The sequence below is a fragment of the Ceratotherium simum genome, chromosome 25 (assembly GCF_057802395.1).
Source record: "Ceratotherium simum simum isolate JZ-2026a chromosome 25, ASM5780239v1, whole genome shotgun sequence".
NCBI classification, from domain to species: Eukaryota; Metazoa; Chordata; class Mammalia; order Perissodactyla; family Rhinocerotidae; genus Ceratotherium; species Ceratotherium simum.
The window spans coordinates 28458865-28476154 of record NC_141924.1 but is presented as its reverse complement, the minus strand read 5'-3'; the positions used below and the strand labels follow the sequence as shown (position 1 = coordinate 28476154).

General features: G+C 46.8%; 1 protein-coding gene across 3 annotated transcripts; it reads left to right on the top strand.

Moving 5' to 3' along the window:
- Positions 1–10508: 10508 nt before the first annotated feature.
- Positions 10509–15706, top strand: SOCS2 (suppressor of cytokine signaling 2). Of its 3 annotated transcripts, none has more exons than XM_004417957.3 (3): positions 10509–10728; positions 12135–12489; positions 14223–15706. In XM_004417957.3, the coding sequence occupies exons 2-3, from the start codon at positions 12351–12353 to the stop codon at positions 14678–14680; spliced, it is 597 nt and encodes a 198-aa protein (XP_004418014.1). In that variant the 5' UTR covers positions 10509–10728; positions 12135–12350; the 3' UTR covers positions 14681–15706. The 3 variants fall into 3 exon arrangements, with proteins under 3 accessions (XP_004418014.1, XP_004418012.1, XP_087305235.1); XM_004417955.3 differs by lacking the exon at positions 10509–10728 and adding an exon at positions 10984–11365; XM_087449109.1 differs by lacking the exon at positions 10509–10728 and adding an exon at positions 11671–11816.
- The last annotated feature ends 1584 nt before the right edge of the window (positions 15707–17290 follow it).

Here is a 17290-nt window from a genome sequence, read left to right as displayed (position 1 = left end):
AAATTACTTTTTATGAAATAATTTGCCATTTATATATATTCTTTGGTAAAAATGTCTGTTTAAATATTTTGACCATTTTTTAGTTGGATTTTTTATATTCTTCTTATTGAGCTGTAAAAGTTCTTTATAAGTATTCTGAATACAAGTCCCTTATCAGATACAGAATTTTCTAATAATTTTCCAAGTCTTTTGCTCTTTTTTTCATTTTCTTAACATTATCTTTTTTTATAATAGCTTTAATGAGATATATTCACATAACATTATCTTTTGAAGAGCAGAAGTTTTTAATTTTGATGAAATCCAATGTATCATTTTTTTCTTTTATAGTTTGTGATGTTTGTGTTCTAAGAAACCTTTGCCTAACCCAAGATAACAAGATTTTCTCCTTTGTTTTCTCATAAGTTTGTAGTTTTGTCTCTTATATTAGGTCTATGATCCATTTCAAGTTAATTTTTGTATATGGTATGAAGTAAGGGTCAAGGTTCATTTTTTTTGGTGTATGGATGTCCAGTTGTTCCAGCACTATTTGTTGAAAAACCATCCTTTCTCCATTGAATTACTTGGGATCTTTTGTTGAAAATCAGTTGACTATATTTTGGTGGACCTATTTCTGGACTTTCTAGTCTGTTCTTTTGACCTATATGCCTATTTTTAGACTAGTACTGCACTGTTGTGATTACTGTAGCTTTAGAATAAATCTTGAAATCAGATAGAGTGAATCTGAAAGTATTCTGCTTTTTCTGAAAGTAATTGCTAAGTCTTTTGCATTTCCAAATAAATTTTAGAATCAGTTTGTCACTTTCACAACAACAAAATAGGCTGTTGAGATTTTGTTTAGAATTGTGTTGAATCTATAGATCAATTTGGGGAGAATTGACACCTTAACAATATTGACTCTTCCCATCCATGAGCATGGTCTGTTTCTTCATTTGTTTAGTTCTTCTTTAATTTCTTTCATCATTAAAAAATTTTTTCAAGGTACAGGTCTTGCACATATTTGATTAAATTGATCTCTAAATATTTTATGTTTTTTAATCTATTGTAAATGGCTTTTTTTTTTTTTTTAGGTGAGGAAGATCAGCCCTGAGCTAACATCCAATGCCAATCCTCCTCTTTTTGCTGAGGAAGATTGGCCCTGTGCTAACATCTGTGCCCATTTTCCTCTACTTTATATGGGATGCCACCACAGCATGACTTGACAAGCCAGTGCGTGGCTGGGATCCAAACCTGCGAACCCTTGGGCTGCTACAGCAGAGCATGCGCACTCAACTACTAGGCCACCAGGCCAGCCCCTGTAAATGGCATTTTTAACATTTTCAATTTCCAATAGTTTTCTGCTAGTAAATAGAAAAACAACTTATTTTTTATATTGACTTGTATCCTGAAACCTAGCTAAACTCACATATTTGTTGTAGTAACTATTTGTATTTTTGATTCCTTAGAATTTTCTATGTATGATTATACTGTTTGCAATTAAAGACATTTTTACTTCTTTCTTTACAATCTATATACTTTTACTTATTTTCTTGTCTTATTGCACTGGCTAGGACCTCCAGTACAATGGTGTAAAGAAGTTGTAAAAATGGACATTCTTGCTTTGTTCCCAGTCTTAGGGGGAAAGCATTCAATCTTTTACTATCAAAAATGATGTTAGCTGTTGGTTTTTGTAGATAAGATTTGTCAGATGGAGGAAGTTTCCTTCTATTCCTAGTTTGCTGAAATTTTTTAATGATGGATGGACGTTGAATTTTACAAATGCTTTTTTTTTTACATGTATTGAGATAATTATATGATTTTACTATTTTAGTATGTTGAGATTGTGAATTTTACTGATTGATTTTGAATGTTGAACCAAGCTTGCCTTCCTGGATATTTTGTGACTGTGCTCATGAGCGATATTGATCTATAGGGAGTGGGCTTTGGTAGCTGGTGTTTTATTCTTTGTGTGAGATGTTGGCATATTATAACAGTCTTCTGATTTCCCAGTTGCTATCAGTGATATTTATTTATTCATACCATCCTTATTTATTGTGCCATTTTTATTATGCCATCTTTATTTTTATCCATTTACTGACTGGAGTCAACAGATTACAATACAATTAATCTGGTTGACAATGGACATGTGGCAGGGGAAACTTGGTGGTTGTAGTAGAGTGGAAGGCATTATAGACCTTGGGCTAAAAATATTATGTCATGAGAGACAAGGATTTGCGTGATGGCTTTGTCAGAAAAATGTGCCTCTTTTAAGTATTGGTTTTAAAAATGGGCAGAAAAAACAAGGAATTTGCAATAAAAATCTCCTTCTCAACAAGCGTTGGATAATCTGAAGGGAAAATGGCAGGACTTACTAGGCTGATGTTCACAGAGTTATTTCTAAACAGATTTTTTTTTGTATTTTATAAGAAACAAGACTTGACTTTAGTGTTTATTTTAGAATTGTTGGCACATAATGAAATATAACAATTTCTTGATTGGGCGTATTTTAAAACAAAACAGCAAGAACCCAACTATCCCCCTCAATTCTTTAGCCCTGGCGTATGTTTAAATATTGTAAATAACCTTTGAAAATGTTACAGCCACATTTGTTGGAATAGCACTTTCAGTGATTTGAATGACCTATTTTAAAAGCAACTTACCCTCAAAGCTACTTTTCCACTTAAAATGTTTTCTTTGTTCCATCTAAACTCTATACTGTTTTCCTAAGGACGATTTGTTACAAGTATAGAATAACCTAATCTACTTTGGCTTAATTTACTTACATGTAAAGTAGGTATTTTTTCCTACTATCATCAAAGGGTTGTTATAAGAATAAAATCAGATATGTGCTTTAATATATTGGTAAAGAGAGATTAAAACCATCGTATAAAGGCAAACTGATATCATATCGCTCTCCTTTATGGTAGGACATGACCATTATAATTTTAATGTGCTAGGATAGCAGAAAAGGCCTGTGTGTGTGATCAGCTGATTTCCAGGTGGATATATATGGAGGTTGTCCTTTGGCTTGAGGAGGTGGCTACTGTTTGTACTGTTTACAGCTTGCCTTTAGTAGCACTGCCACATGCCTTTGGTTAAAGTTAGTCCCACCCATGCTTGCCAATCTCCAGGTTGGTTCACTGGGTGCAGCTGCTTCTCAGAATTCCATGACTAAGCCAGGAGTGGTGTTTGTTATTTACTAATAGGAATTTCTTCTGCCTGTTCCGCTTACCACATCATCACACCAGGCCTTGACCTCGGTGAACTTCTCTGGAAAATCAAACATACCTAGAAGCTGCCCAGGCTTAGATCTAATAACACCAGCAGCTGCTCTTTGGGAGGTTGTGGAACAGAGCTTGGAAGGTGATTTGAATGAGAAGAAAATATAGCAGCTCATTGAATCCAAATTTTCCATGAGAAAACAAGAATCCAGAGAAGTTAAGGGGCTTGATCAAGGTCCCCACTTCTGTGAAGCCCTTCTGGACTTCCCAAGGTGGTGGTAGTGGTCCTTCCCAGCTGTTGGCAAAACCACTTTGTGCATTCCTCCATGACTTTTCAGCCTTTGTTAGAATAATTTGCTGATGGGGTCTCTCTCACTAGACTGAGACTTCCTTAAGAGTGGGCTGGGTTATATTTGTCCCCAAGGCCTGGAACATTTTAAGTACTCATGAACCTTTGGTGAGTGATTGAGTTGTCACATGCTATCTACTGGTACTATAGTTGTGAGGTCAGGTTCATGGAGATTAAGGAGAAACTCTAAGAGAGCCAAGCTCCTCTTAGTAGCAGACCAGAGCCTGAAGGCTAAGCCATAGATTAAGCTGAGAAGCACATCTAAGCAAGGAAAGAAGAAAGAGATTAAGGGACTCAGGCCAGAAAGAAGGTAGTAAAAGTGTTTCAGTTCACTCACTTGTACATGCATTTGATTGATTGATTGATTGATTGATTCATTCATTCATTCATTCAATAACTTTATAGTGGGTATCTACTATGGGCCAGGAGCTGTTTGAGGTGCTGGGGATATGGTAGTGAATATGATGAAGTCCCTGCTTATATTCCAGTAGGAGAGACATTAAACAAATGACAAATGAAAAACCATTATACTGTCAGGTAGTGGTAAGTGCTGGGATGAAAAATAAAGCAGAGGAAAGAAATAGTCACTGATAAGAAAGGGAAGACCTCTCTGAGGAAAGACGTGAACAAAGTGAGGGAGCAATGCCTTGAGAATATTGGTGAAAGAGAATTTCAGAGAGATCAACAAGTGAACAAAGTGAGGGAGCAATGCCTTGAGAATATTGGTGAAAGAGAATTTCAGAGAGATCAACAAGTTCAAAGGTCCTGGGGCAGGTTGGTATGTTTGAGAAACAAGGAGGCCAGAGGGTTAGAGCCTTGCGAGGGAGGAAAAAGGAGATAAAGAAAATTATTCTGCATGAGTGAAATGCTGTCCTTTCCAGCACTAAAGTCTTATGATTGATGATCCTCTGACTAGATAGACCAATTCCAATAAAGAGAGCCCCCTACAATGCTGAGGGCAGACCTTCCCGTCTCAGAGTACTTAAATGGAGACCATCCACCCCCTAGGACAAGGGTTCTCACCTGAGGTCAACAGACTCCTGGAGATTCACAGTTAGGCTTCAGGTTGTCAATTAATCCGGGGCCTCCAGAATGTTCTTCTGAGGAGCAAGTCTTAAATGGAGCCTGCACACAAATGTCTGCTGGGCCAGATAGGAATGTAGAAGAATGAAGTAGGTCAGGTGTGAGAACCCAGCCACATTTTGTTTGCTTATTAAACACAGAGGAATATGCTTCCCTTCCACAGAGAAATGAGCTCTTTCCCATTTGTCTTGAAATATTCAGTGTCTTGAGTCTATCTTTTATTTCCCTGCTTCTGGTAGAGACTTGGGGCCAGAGAAATACTTCTCCACCATAAGAAAATCAACAATGCAAGGGTGATGACAAATGGCAAGTAATGTTCAGTGTTGGGGAGACCATAGGGGACGGTGAGGACCAGAGTGAATGGGAGGGCATGTGCCTTCCAAAGGGGGCAGCCACTACTCTGCTTCGGCTGATCACTGCCTTGAGGGAGTGGGATCCAGTGTGGACAGATCTTGTGGTTGGTTAAGAGGAAGCAGAACTCTGGATCTCTTTGGGTGTGAAATCTCTAGATTTTAAATTTGGCTCACTTTTTTTTTAGAATCCTGGCACATCAACCATAACGCTCTGGGTGTCAAATATGACCCATAGGCATGTGGTTTGTGAACTCTGGTCTGTAGATTTTACCCAAATTTCTGAGAGATCTGTGACTTCACATTGACAACCACTGCCCTAGAACATGATTCCCCTTAATTTCTGTGGGTGGAAAGACCAAGGGCATGCCATCTACCATGTTCTTGGGTCCCAGAAGTCTAGGGGACAGCCATCTGCCTGGCTTCTCCCTCCCACCACCCCTGAACCAGAGCACTGAAGCCAGCAGTATCTGCTCCTCTTCCTCTGTCCACCAGTGAGTGTCCTCCATTATGAGGATGGAGCAAGGAGGAAACTGCAAAAGGGAATTGGTACTGAAGCACCAGAGGAAAAGTAAGGGATGCTCATTAAAGTAGAAGGTAACTTTACCCCTCATCTTCTCAATTCTCCATTCCACTCCCTCCCATAGAGCCCTCCATACCCAACCCGCTACGCCCCATGAGTGTCTTTGATTGCAAGTTACAGAAACCCAAATCAAACCAGTTGGGAAAAAATTAACTCATTGACTCCTGTATCTGAGAAGCCCAAGGGTAGTACAGCTTCAGGCAGGTTGGATTCAAGTGCTCAAGAATCTCTCCCTCACACTCCAACCTGAGCTCTGCTTTCTTCTCTGTTGCCTTTGTTCTTTGACCATGCAGTCTCTCTCCAAGTGATGGAAGCGTTGGCTTACATGGTCATTACTGCTCATCATCTCAAAAAGGGAGGATCATTTCTCTTGCAGTATTTATATCAGATCCTAAAAGAAGAATCTGCTTGGGTTGTCCAGTGGCACGGGGTACTCCTATTAGTTACCTGGGTCACACGCTCTCCAGAAGAGTGGGTCTCAGAATCACAGGGAGTCGTGAGGGTGGTGTGCATGTGTGTGTGTGCGTGCGCGTGTGTGTGATGCTGGTGGTGGTGGTGGTGGTGGTGAGATGGCAAATTCTAAAAGGAAGGGATGATGGCCACTTACAAGAGTACCTTCTGCCCACAGGCGCTTCAGAGACAACAGCCCAGGATCATCCTACAGCTCCCCATCCCCAAAACAAAAACTAAAAACCTCTCTTTGCAACTCAGCAGAAGCTCAGTGTGGAGTACTCATCAATTCCAGTATTAGAACATCCACATTGCAAAATCAAGAATGTCCATTTGGGTTTGGCACACAGAGGGGATTTTCAAGGCTTGGCAATTCCTCAATGCAGGCCACAGAAGAAGCTCTCGTTTTGTGAAAATCACTCTCCTTTCCCTCGTCAAGTAGAGCGACAGTTCATCACTGCAGCCATGCACCTGCCCCACTGGACAGAACAGATATATTCCTGAAAATCTAGGGACAAGGGAATCAATTTTTTACCCTATAAATTTAAAGCTGAAGGGGAGCTCCAGAGAATCAAGTACAAGGAGTTCTCAGGCAGTCCCAGCAGGGTGACCGCTGAGTTTCATATAGGCAAATATAAGGTAATCTTACCCAGAGTGAGAAAAATCCAAACTCACTGAGAGTGAAAGGATGATAGCAGAAATAACAGCTAATGTCAATTATTTGCTAAGTGCCAAAGCACTTTTCATAGGTTATTTCATTTAATTCTCACAACTGCCCTATAAGGTAAGTTCCATCATTATATCCATAAGAGGCTAAATAATTTGCCAAAAATCGCATATGCTATAAGCCATGGCTGAGTGAGGATTCGTGCCTGGGCAATATAACTTGAACGCCATGCTGCTGAAGCATCCATCCATCCATCCATCCAACAATTGTGTGGAATGCCTACTACATGCTGGGCACTATTCCAGGTGCTAAGATACAGCTGTGAACAATGCAAATACAAATACACATCCTCATGAAGCTTACATTCTAGTGGGGGAGAAAGACAGGATGCCAGATGGATAAATAAAACATAAACTAGGTTAGAGAGTGGTCAGTGTTAAGGAAAAAGCTAGAGCAGGGAAGAGACAGAAGTGTGTGTGGGGGAGGGAGGGTCAATTCTGAATAGGGTGATTAGGCAAGCTCTCACTAAGAAGGTGACACTAAATAAAGATCTAAGGAAGTGAGGGAGCAAACCATGCAGGTATCTGAAGGAAGAGTATGGTGGGTGGAGGAAGCAGCATAGAAAAAGGCCCTGGGGAAGGACCAAGGGCAGCATGTTTTAGAAATAGCAAGGAGTCCAACATGACTTGAGCGGATTGATCAAGGAACAGAGCGGGAGGAAATGAGATCAGAGAGGTAAATGGGACCAGATCTTGTAGGGTATTGTGGGTGGCTATTAGGATTTTGTCTTTTTCCTCTGGTGCGATGCAGCCGTTTGGGTTGGAGCAGAGGGAGGGACATGAAATGACTTAGTTTCAAGAGGAGCACTCTCACTGCTCTATCAGGAGGAGTCTGGAAGGGGGGCAAAGATGCCAGGAAGGAGGCTGCAGCAGAAGCCAGGCAGAGCTGCGGTGGCTTGGACTGGTGTGTGGTGGAGACGTGGCAAGTGCTTCAATCCTGGGTTTATTGTGAATCAGAGTCCAAGGACTGACTCGGGAGGGATGACAGGTGGGACGTGGAGTGTATGGGAAAGGATGACTCCAAGGCTTTCGGCTTGAGCAACTGAAGACTGGAATTGACATTTTCAGAGATGGAGAAGAATGAGGGAGGAATGACTTTTGTTTTTGTTTTTGTTTTAAAGGGGGATACTTTTAAGGGGTTATCAGGTCTCAGTTTGGGACATTAAACTGCAGATGCCTATTAGACATCTGAAAGGTGATGCTGAGTGGCTGGTCTGCAGTTCAGGGGAGACGTCCATCAGGACTGGAGTTAAAAGCTCTACAAACTACCCTCTACTCACTTAGAGTAATTGAAGACACTGACCCACACGTGATTTTGGGAAAATGATGACTATACCCAAAATACTGGGACAGTATTAAGGAAAGTCAAATTAAAAAATTCACCCATACCCTGCCACACTAAAAATAGCAGCTTTCATTTCTCCACATTCCCTTGTTTTTGCCTACATGCATGCATAATTTTATAATGTAATCATAGTACAGATGATACAATTTAATATTGTACTTTTTTTCATTTAACATGGTCCCATAAACATTTCCATAATAAGTTCCAATACGTGTTTCTTGGGGATTAAAAGGCCAAAAAAATGCTGGGCATTGCTGAGAAACAATTCAGAGACAAAAGTTGAAAATCCTACTTTGGTACAAAGCTTGGGGCCCCTACAGCTGGCACTGTGCTTATTGTAAGCTTTGTGGCCAGTGGCTCTCTGTGGAGGTGACTTTGAGCTGGGACCTGAATGATGAGAGCTGGCCACGCACCAGATCTGGGGAAGGGCACTCCAGGAAGAGGGAACAGCATGTGCAAAGGCCCTTGGGAGGCAACAGGAAAGCACATTTAGAAGGGTTGCTGGCAGATTCATTTCAACTGACAATTAAATAGAAATTAAATTTATTTTATCTTTGTAAAATTTTTAAAATATCTTTTATTTAAACTTACAGAAAAGTGGGTAAACCTTTCCTCTGGGCTTCTCTACCAGTGAAGAAGCCATATGGAATAACAGGGCATAGTGCACCCTAGGAGATGTAGTAGTTCTTAAAGGTTTGGGGCCTCAGACTACACACAAGCTCTACATTGAATTTGACGTGTTCGTTCATCTCAGTCCCTCACCCAGAACCGAGTCCAGTCACTTAATGTTATAGAAAAAGGCCAAGGGTCCAAAGACGGTAAATGACTTGTGCAAAACCATTCAGCTACTTTATAAGGGGTTTTAACTAGGGTTCAATTAGCTCTGCCCTCCACAACAAAGACTGTCTAAAAAATAAAACATGATTCTGTGCACACGACTTCATCGTTGACAAAGGCCTTTAACAGCTGGGAAATGCGTGTCGCCAGCCCCCACCCCCCCACCCCCGACTCACCTGCCTATTAATTGCATAGTTCCTTACTCAAAAGCATGCAAATTGAGAAAACCATTCATCCCTGACTCCCTCACTCCGGACCAGGAAGGCTGGGAGCTGGTTTACGCTTCCTCCTAGAGCCAGCAGGGGGAGCATCCGGCAAGGTTTGTGAGCCGCGCCTCCCCGGTGCCGCCGCCGCCGCCTTCTTCGCCCGACTTCCCCATAGCCACCGCTTCAACTAAAAGTGGCCATTGACCTTTCAAGCTTTTGAGCAGTGATGCAATAGAAGAGTATTTCAAAGAAAAATGGTTATCGAAATTTTGGATCCGGTTTTCCCACGAGTGTTGATGGTTTTTAAAAAGTAGGTCACATTTCAAGTAGGTCACATTTCGGGGGGCGGGCGTGCAGGCAAGGAGATGAGTTCCAATTGCGGCCAGGTGGCCTCCAACCGGGTGGGAGGAGGTGAGGGTCCCCGGGCAGAAAAGTGACGGGATCTTTCCGAATTCCCAGTCCCTGGGCGCCAGCCCTGCGGGAAATCGCAGAGACAAGCGCTCTCCCAACTGCAGGCACCGAGCCCGCCGCCCAGCACCACCGGGGCGCGCAGGTAAGTGCGCCCCCTCCGCAGTCCGCGCAGGTGAACGGGGCGGGCCTCCGGGCGGCCGGAAAGAGACGGTGCAGCGGAGAGGAGGAGGAGGGGAGGAGCCCGGTAGCGCCGGTGCGGGAGACAGCCAGCAGGACAGCCCCGGGGAGGGGACTGAGAGCGGTCAGCGCCGCTTAAGGAGGCGCTCCTCTCCGCCCGCCGGCTGCCTTCTAGGACCTGGCCCGAGGAGACAGCCTCTGGCCTGCTCTCTGCGGCTCTCGGGCATGGGCACGGGGGGCGGGAAAGGCCCCCACTTCCCACCCCATTAATGTATCTTAGCACCGGAGGAGGCCCTCCGGTCTCTCCTGTAGCCCGCTCACAAAATGTGCGGCCTGGAAGGTCGCCGAGAAGGCGCGGAGGGGATGGGAAAGACAAATCTCCGGGGCGGGCCGAGGGACGAGGATGTTTGTTGTTCGCTCGACCCCGGCGCACAGCCGGCATGGATAGGGGGGGTCAGGCTCCGGCCGCCGAAATGGGGTCGGTGGTGGCCGGGGGCTTCTGCGCGTCTCCCAGCACTCCGGGCTGTGGGGTCGGAGGAGGGCGGATTCCCAAGGCATCCACATGGCCCTAACCCGCACCGGAGCGCTCGGAGCCCGCCTCCCCCGAAGCCTGCGCATTAGCGCCCGAGCCTCTTTAAAGCAGTAGCGGGGGCCGCGGTCACGTGAGGTGGATTCCTGGAAAGTTCCTGGAAAGCGGCCTCCGCAGCAGTCGGGCGGGGCGCTAGGGGAGCGCAGACGGGGGAGGGAGGAGGGGAGCGAGGGAGGCGCGTCGGGCCGGGTAGTCGCGCGCACACACCGCTCCGGGGACAGACGTTTAACTCTTGCCAAGTCTCGCCGCCGCCGCCGCGGCTCGCGGGCCTTGGACTTCCCTTGAAGCATGAGCCTCCTCGCCCGCCGCCCCTGGCGCTGCGCGGGCCGCGGACAGTGCGCGCCGGGGCCCCGGGCGCACGGCCTCAGGATCCCCTGCGCCCACACTCCGGGCGCCGGAGGAGCTCAGGCCGAGGCTGGCGGCAGGTACCGGTCTGGGGAGCCGGAAGGCTCCGCCCCGAGGAGGGTCGTTGGGGAGGGCACCGGGGCGCGGCCGCGAGCGCCCGGCAGCCTTGGCTTCCGCAGTTCAGAGCCGCCGGGGGAGAGTCCGAGCCGCGGCTCTGCCCCGCGGCCGGGCGCTACTGCCTACTTTTTCCGGTTCCTTCTCGGCGTCGGGGAGTCTCCAGAGCGGGTTTTTTTTCCCCCCTAAACTGCCATCCAAATTAATAATCCTGCTAATGACCTGATCTCCCGCTCCTCCCCACCCGCCTGCCTCCCGCCCTAGCTTCTTCCTCCTCCCTCTTTCCTTCCCACCTCCTTGGTCGCAGCCGGAGGGAAACCTAGCAGCTGCCCGAGGTGGGGGTTGTCCGAGCCCGGAGGGGGTTTCGGAGCCCGGGGGGTCTAGGCGATGATCCCCGGGGCTTTTGTTTGCCCTCTGCTCAGAGAACTCCGGCCGCCGCTGCAGAGCGCAGGGCTCGTCGCATCCTCAGGCATTTCGTTCCCAAATTAAAAGTCAGCAGGGGAAACTCGGGTAGACTTGGGCCTCTCCTGGGCCCCTCCCGGCTCCTCCGCCCCATGTCCACTGGGGAGGCTGCCTGGTGCGGAGGCGGCGGCCGAGGCCGAGGTAAGGGCTCGGTGTTCGTTGTCTCGCACGTTCCGAGGCGCTCGCTGCCCCCTGCTCGGCCGGGCTCTGTGTCCGAGCCCCCGCGAGGACTGCGCGCTCGGGCCGATTCCTCGACAGCGCTCGCGGCGGCCACAGCAGCAGCAGCCGCCCGGCCCCGGGAGCGGCGCCCCCCACCCCGCCCCAAGGGGGCACCGGGAAGCGGGGGGAGGGGAGCGAGGCAGCCTCCGGGCCGGGGATGCGGCTACTCGCGCACCTCGGCGCCGCGGGCTGGCGGCTCTGGCCCCGGGAGCCCTGCGGCGCTATAGGGCGGGGAACCGGGTTGTGCAGGGTGGTTCCTCCCTGGCCCCCCGGGCTGTGCGGAATGTGAGATAGGATCGCCCATTTGGCGATCCTTAAAAAATTTTTTTTCTACTCTTCCTTGACTACGGCCTATTTACCACCGTACCCGCAGGTGACTCTCTGCCCTTCTAGTCTGCGATTTCAGCAAGCAGCCCTGGGCGGGAAGACACCCCGTTCCCCACCCTCATCCTGTCCCCTCCCTCCCCCCGCTCCCCCCGCGCCAACTCTTGCGTCTTGGATCCTTGCTCTCTCTTTATCCTCCTTTCTCTAGCACTGGGCCAGGGCGGTAACTGGATGCTTGGGGTTAAACGGTGCAAGAGCATAGACGCGGAGGAGTCCCCGGGATTTTCCACGTCTGTGTCTTCCCACCCACACCCCAACCGCAGGGGTCCAGTTCGAACTGACCCAACCCCACACTTTCTCTTTGCAGGCAAACTGTGGGTGACCGCGCCTGCGGGCGACTTTGCCATCCGTCAACCGGGACCTGGGGAGGAAGAGCCAGCAGCTCCCCATCCCCTCCCCCACCATTTCGGATACCCCCCAGGGACGCGTTTTTGGGTTCCCACTGACTTCCAGGAAGGACGCGTGCCCCTCTTTGACTCCTTCTCGGGCGGCCACCTGTCTTTGCCGTGGTGACCCTTCTCCCATGACCCTGCGGTGCCTCGAGCCCTCCGGGAATGGCGCGGAAGGGACGCGGAGCCAGTGGGGGACCGCAGGGCCGGCGGAGGAGCCGTCCCCGGAGGCGGCGCGTCTGGCGAAGGCCCTGCGGGAGCTCAGTCAAACAGGTAGGGAGCGGACCGGCCGCGGCGCGTGCGGGAGGGGGCGCCTCCCCAAAGACGCGGCTGGGGCTGTGCTGGTGGGTAGCGCAGCTGGGAAGCGGGGCCGAGGAGAGAGCGCAAAGAATGGGATGGAAATACGTCCCCTCGCTTTCCGTCCCCGCCTCAGGGCGGGGGACCGCGGAGAGGATGCCCGCGCGGCCCTGGATCCTTGGAATGCTAAAGGAAAGTGGTTCTCGAGGGACTCAGAGGCCTAGGGGAGGGCAAAGCCGAGAAAGGCTCCATGGAAATAACCACTTAGGGCGCTGGAACCTTGACTGTTTTCCGCGGCTGCTCGCGGGTCGGCACTCGGGCTCGAACCCTTGCGGGAGAAAGTGCCTGGAGCCTCTCTTTCCGCGGGGTGCGAGGGCGGCTAGTGGGCGCTGCGCTGCTCGCAGCTTCAGCTGCATCCGGCTCCCGGGCGGAGCAGCCGCTGCAGCCCGGGATCTTGGCGGCCCAGGCCAGGGACCGACAGATTGCCGCGCAGGCGGCTGCGGCCGCCGGGAGCAGCGCGGCCGGCCGAGCCCCCGCCGAGCGCGGCCTTCGGGGGCGGCGCGCCCGGGAGGGTGTTGCTTGTTTCAAGTGCAGCCCTGCGCTTTGCGCGGCTCGCTGTCGTTTCCCGGCATCTGAAAGAAGAAAAGATTGAAAAAAACAAAATTCTGGCAAACCATGCAAACTTTCAAAATCTGAATCCTAAAAGCTTTCGTTTGGGGCAAAAAGTTGAAGCTTTAGTAGCACCAGGAAGAGGGAAAAGCCCCTCACTTGCGGTTCCGGTCTTTCCGTGCGGGCCACGGGCTTTCCCTCAGCGGGAGGAACCGGCAGATTGCAGGTATCCGAGCGAGTTTTTTGGAGGGGGGAGTGGGCACATTATTCAACGTTCTTAAATGCAGAATGTCTCTAAGTCATTCTTGAAAACGGGATGGGCCCGGGAAATGGTGCAGGCAGATCAAATCGGGGAATGCGGGGGAGACCGACGGTTGTGATTGGGTTTGGATGAGAGCAAAGTCCAACAGAGTTGAGGGGAGATTGGAAACTTGAAGCACTAATTAGCAATTGGGGTTTCCCTCGTTTCTCGGTGAGTGATAAGGTAGCTCTAATCCAAGCTGCAAACAGAAGTTGTTGTACTTGAACTGCACTTTTAAAACAGGCGAATAGCAGCGCTGTCGGGGGTTTTGAACAGCGAGACGCAGCCGTGAACAGATTTGGGGAGGGGGGAGGTGGGACTCCAACCACCCAGAAAGTTGCTTCTATTTTTACTCTATTGGAATTACTGGAGTTGGGTTTCCCACTTTTTTAAGGGCATGGCTTTTATTTCCAACTTCTGATTTATTTCTAATTTACTTTAAATCTTTGATTTCACTTGAATGGTGCTAGAAGTGTCATGCTTTGTCAGCCAGTGTGTCATATTGCAAATCTTCTTTTGTTTGGTTCAGAGAAAATGTTAAGATAGTTGAAAGAACAGCTACAGAAAGTTACTTTTTCGAAAAGAAAACTGGCTCACAGTTTGTGTTCATAAAATCCAGTGGACCACAGTCTCATTAAATTTCTCCCGAAAGTATTTATGGTAGCCTCTGGTAAACTTGCATTCACATGCTTCTTCTTAGAGCTAGAAAGATTGTTGTCAAGTACTTGCCCTATTTTGAAAATTCTTTATAATAACTATTTTATCCTCTTTTCTTTTTCTTTTTGAATGAAAACCCCAGGTTGGTACTGGGGAAGTATGACTGTTAATGAAGCCAAAGAGAAATTAAAAGAGGCACCAGAAGGAACTTTCTTGCTTAGAGATAGTTCGCATTCAGACTACCTACTAACAATCTCTGTTAAAACATCAGCTGGACCAACTAACCTGCGAATCGAATACCAAGATGGGAAATTCAGATTGGACTCTATCATATGTGTCAAATCCAAGCTTAAACAATTTGACAGTGTGGTTCATCTGATCGACTACTATGTTCAGATGTGCAAGGATAAGCGGACGGGCCCAGAAGCCCCCCGGAACGGCACTGTTCACCTTTATCTGACCAAACCGCTCTACACGTCAGCACCACCTCTGCAGCATCTCTGTAGACTCACCATTAACAAATGTACCGGTACCATCTGGGGACTGCCTTTACCAACAAGACTAAAAGATTACTTGGAAGAATATAAATTCCAGGTATAAGTGTTTCTCTTTTTCTAAACATGCCTCATATAGAGTATCTCCGAATGCAGCTATTGTAAAAGAGAACCAAAACTTGAGTGACTGCTCTGGATAACTACGCGGAATCCTAAGAACAGCTGAAGTCAATCTAATTTAACCGTGTGATGAGGTAGCTAGGTATTTCAAGTTCCCCCGAATATTTTCACCTGAGTGAGGCTTCCCTTCCTAAGGCTGACCAAGAACAGTTGATCCCTTTGAGTTAAAAATAAAACGTCCCAAGGAAAGGCTGGAGGAACATTTGATCAGAATGCCTTGTCTTTCTGAGGTTCCTTTCTTTTGGGTGGAAGGTCCGAGCGCTGGTAGTAGGGAAGGAACTCCACCTGGGAGTCCTGAGGAAGCGGGTAGAGCCAAACTGACACAGGCTTACCTTCAATTTCATCTGCCTGGTGATCAGAGTCTATTTTAGGACATTATATATTTTGCATTCTGATGTACCTAGGAGATTTGTTAAACAGATATGCTTCTGAGTATTTATCCTTCGTTTTATGCAATTAACCAAATCAACCAAAAAAAGGTGACCATGAAATCCTGTATTTGTCTTTTTACTACATGTATGAACTCGCTCCTGTGAACGAGTACTGTAGTAATCCATTTTAAGGGAGCCTTATTTCAGAAATATTTCAAACTGGTGCAAACGGAAAAGACTTGGTCTTTTCCTTTAAGGCTAAAGACAAGAATGTCACGCTCTATAGGTGCCACTCAATCCCTGTCAATAAAACCATGTAGATAGAGACATTTTACCCTTTGAAGTAGCTCTGTCCCAACCTGTGGCCATTGATTTTTTGGAAATGGCTTCAGAAATTCCCCAGTTGTCCTGGGATTGTCTAACCATGGACATCAGCAGTTGTCTCCCTTCTACCACGTAGAATACTTTGACTTAATTTTCTTCCAGATATAGGGGGATACCTGCCTGTTTTTCAAAGTGTTTATTTACTGCTGTTACTATTTGATTAGAATGTATTAAATAAAAAAACTTGACTTTTACAAGTTGCTCTTATGACTTTGAATCATAGAGAACGTGCACTTTCATGGTGATAGAGGGTTGCCATAAAAACTTATGTCAAATGAAAGAAGCCAAGTATTCAGCAAGAGGGGAAACATTACTCGCCCTTCTTAAAGTTAGGGGCCACATTTGCCCTTTGCATTTTTGAAAGCATGGTTTAGAAACTGCAAGAATTGCCAAGTCTTTTACAAGTTGAATGCGCATAACATGAATGCCCTTTATCTTTGCAAAAACATGGTTTAGAAACTACAAAAATTGTGACATATCCTAGTCTTTTAAAGGTTGAGTAGGCATAAAAGAAAATAAAAATTAAGTTTTATGGCCATTTACTTTTTGCTACACAGTCTCATGACTGTTGCAAATGCACCATCTTTTCTGGAGTCCAGACATTCATTTTGCCATCTTTTAAAAAATATTTGGGGGAGGGGAACCTGTAATATCATGTGTGTGCCCCAAGTGAATTAGAAAATTCGGTTATAAATTATAGTAAAACCTGCTTATCACATATCATGAAAATATTCATATTTTCATGAAGCTCCTGAGAAAGAGTTTTGTGCCTGGAAGGAAAACATAACAAGGTGTGTCCAAACAGCAGAGCCCAACACAAGAGATTGCCAGGTGGGCTTTAGGAAGAAGTTATTTGTAGCCTAAAATATAAAGAAGAGCTATACTTTTAGGGTCTGGTCTGTGATGGGGAGATAACCTTTTCATTAGGATGTTCAGAGTCTGTGCTTTATTTACCCTTTTTGCCTACTGACAGCAGTTGTCTAGTGTGGGGTGTTTGACTTTTCTGGCAAAACTTCCACATGATCAGTGCTAAGGGGGCTTTGTGGAATTTCTTTAAGGTCTTTTGCATTTCTGTTCTCATTGTTTCAAACACTCTGATACTTCCCAGTTATTGAGAGTTGGATGCACTAGCAGGGTATGAGTATCCGTGGAATTGTGGAAAGTTCTGCATTATTGCTAGCAAGTGACTAATTATGAGAAATCCAGAGGACAGCAAAGACATCTCCGGAGTGTGCTGTGAAACTGTTGCCTTACGTTTCAGTCTTCCCTGTTCCAAGTAGGTCGATAAGCATCAGGAGACAGTCTTTTATTTTGGTTTTGTTTTCTTGGTTATTATTTTTTTTTTATAATAATTACTAACATCATTTCTTTATCGAATTTATCGTGTGCCAGGATCTCAACTCAGCACTTTACATGCATTATCTCATTTCATCTTCACACCAACCAAAGGAGCAAGGTACAGTGAGGGCCTTCTGATTTGGGAGTGAGGAGCCCTTCCAGGAATATCCCAGCCCTGTTTAATTCCTGGAGAGGAATTACAAAGAGAAAATTGCTGCTGTTTCTACATTGATCCAGACGAACAAGTTAGAGCAGGCTATAAAAGGAACCCTCAGCGTTTTTACTGCTGCCTCAACCAGAAGAGTCGAGGTGCCTTAATGAGTCTTGTGCTGTATGGAGTCTAGTCAGCTTGGCCCAGTGGTTTTTTCCTGGTGTGGGGGTGATTAGGGAGGGAGTTAGCTGTTTTCCTTGATGGCTGGTAAATGATGCCAGTTACAACTATC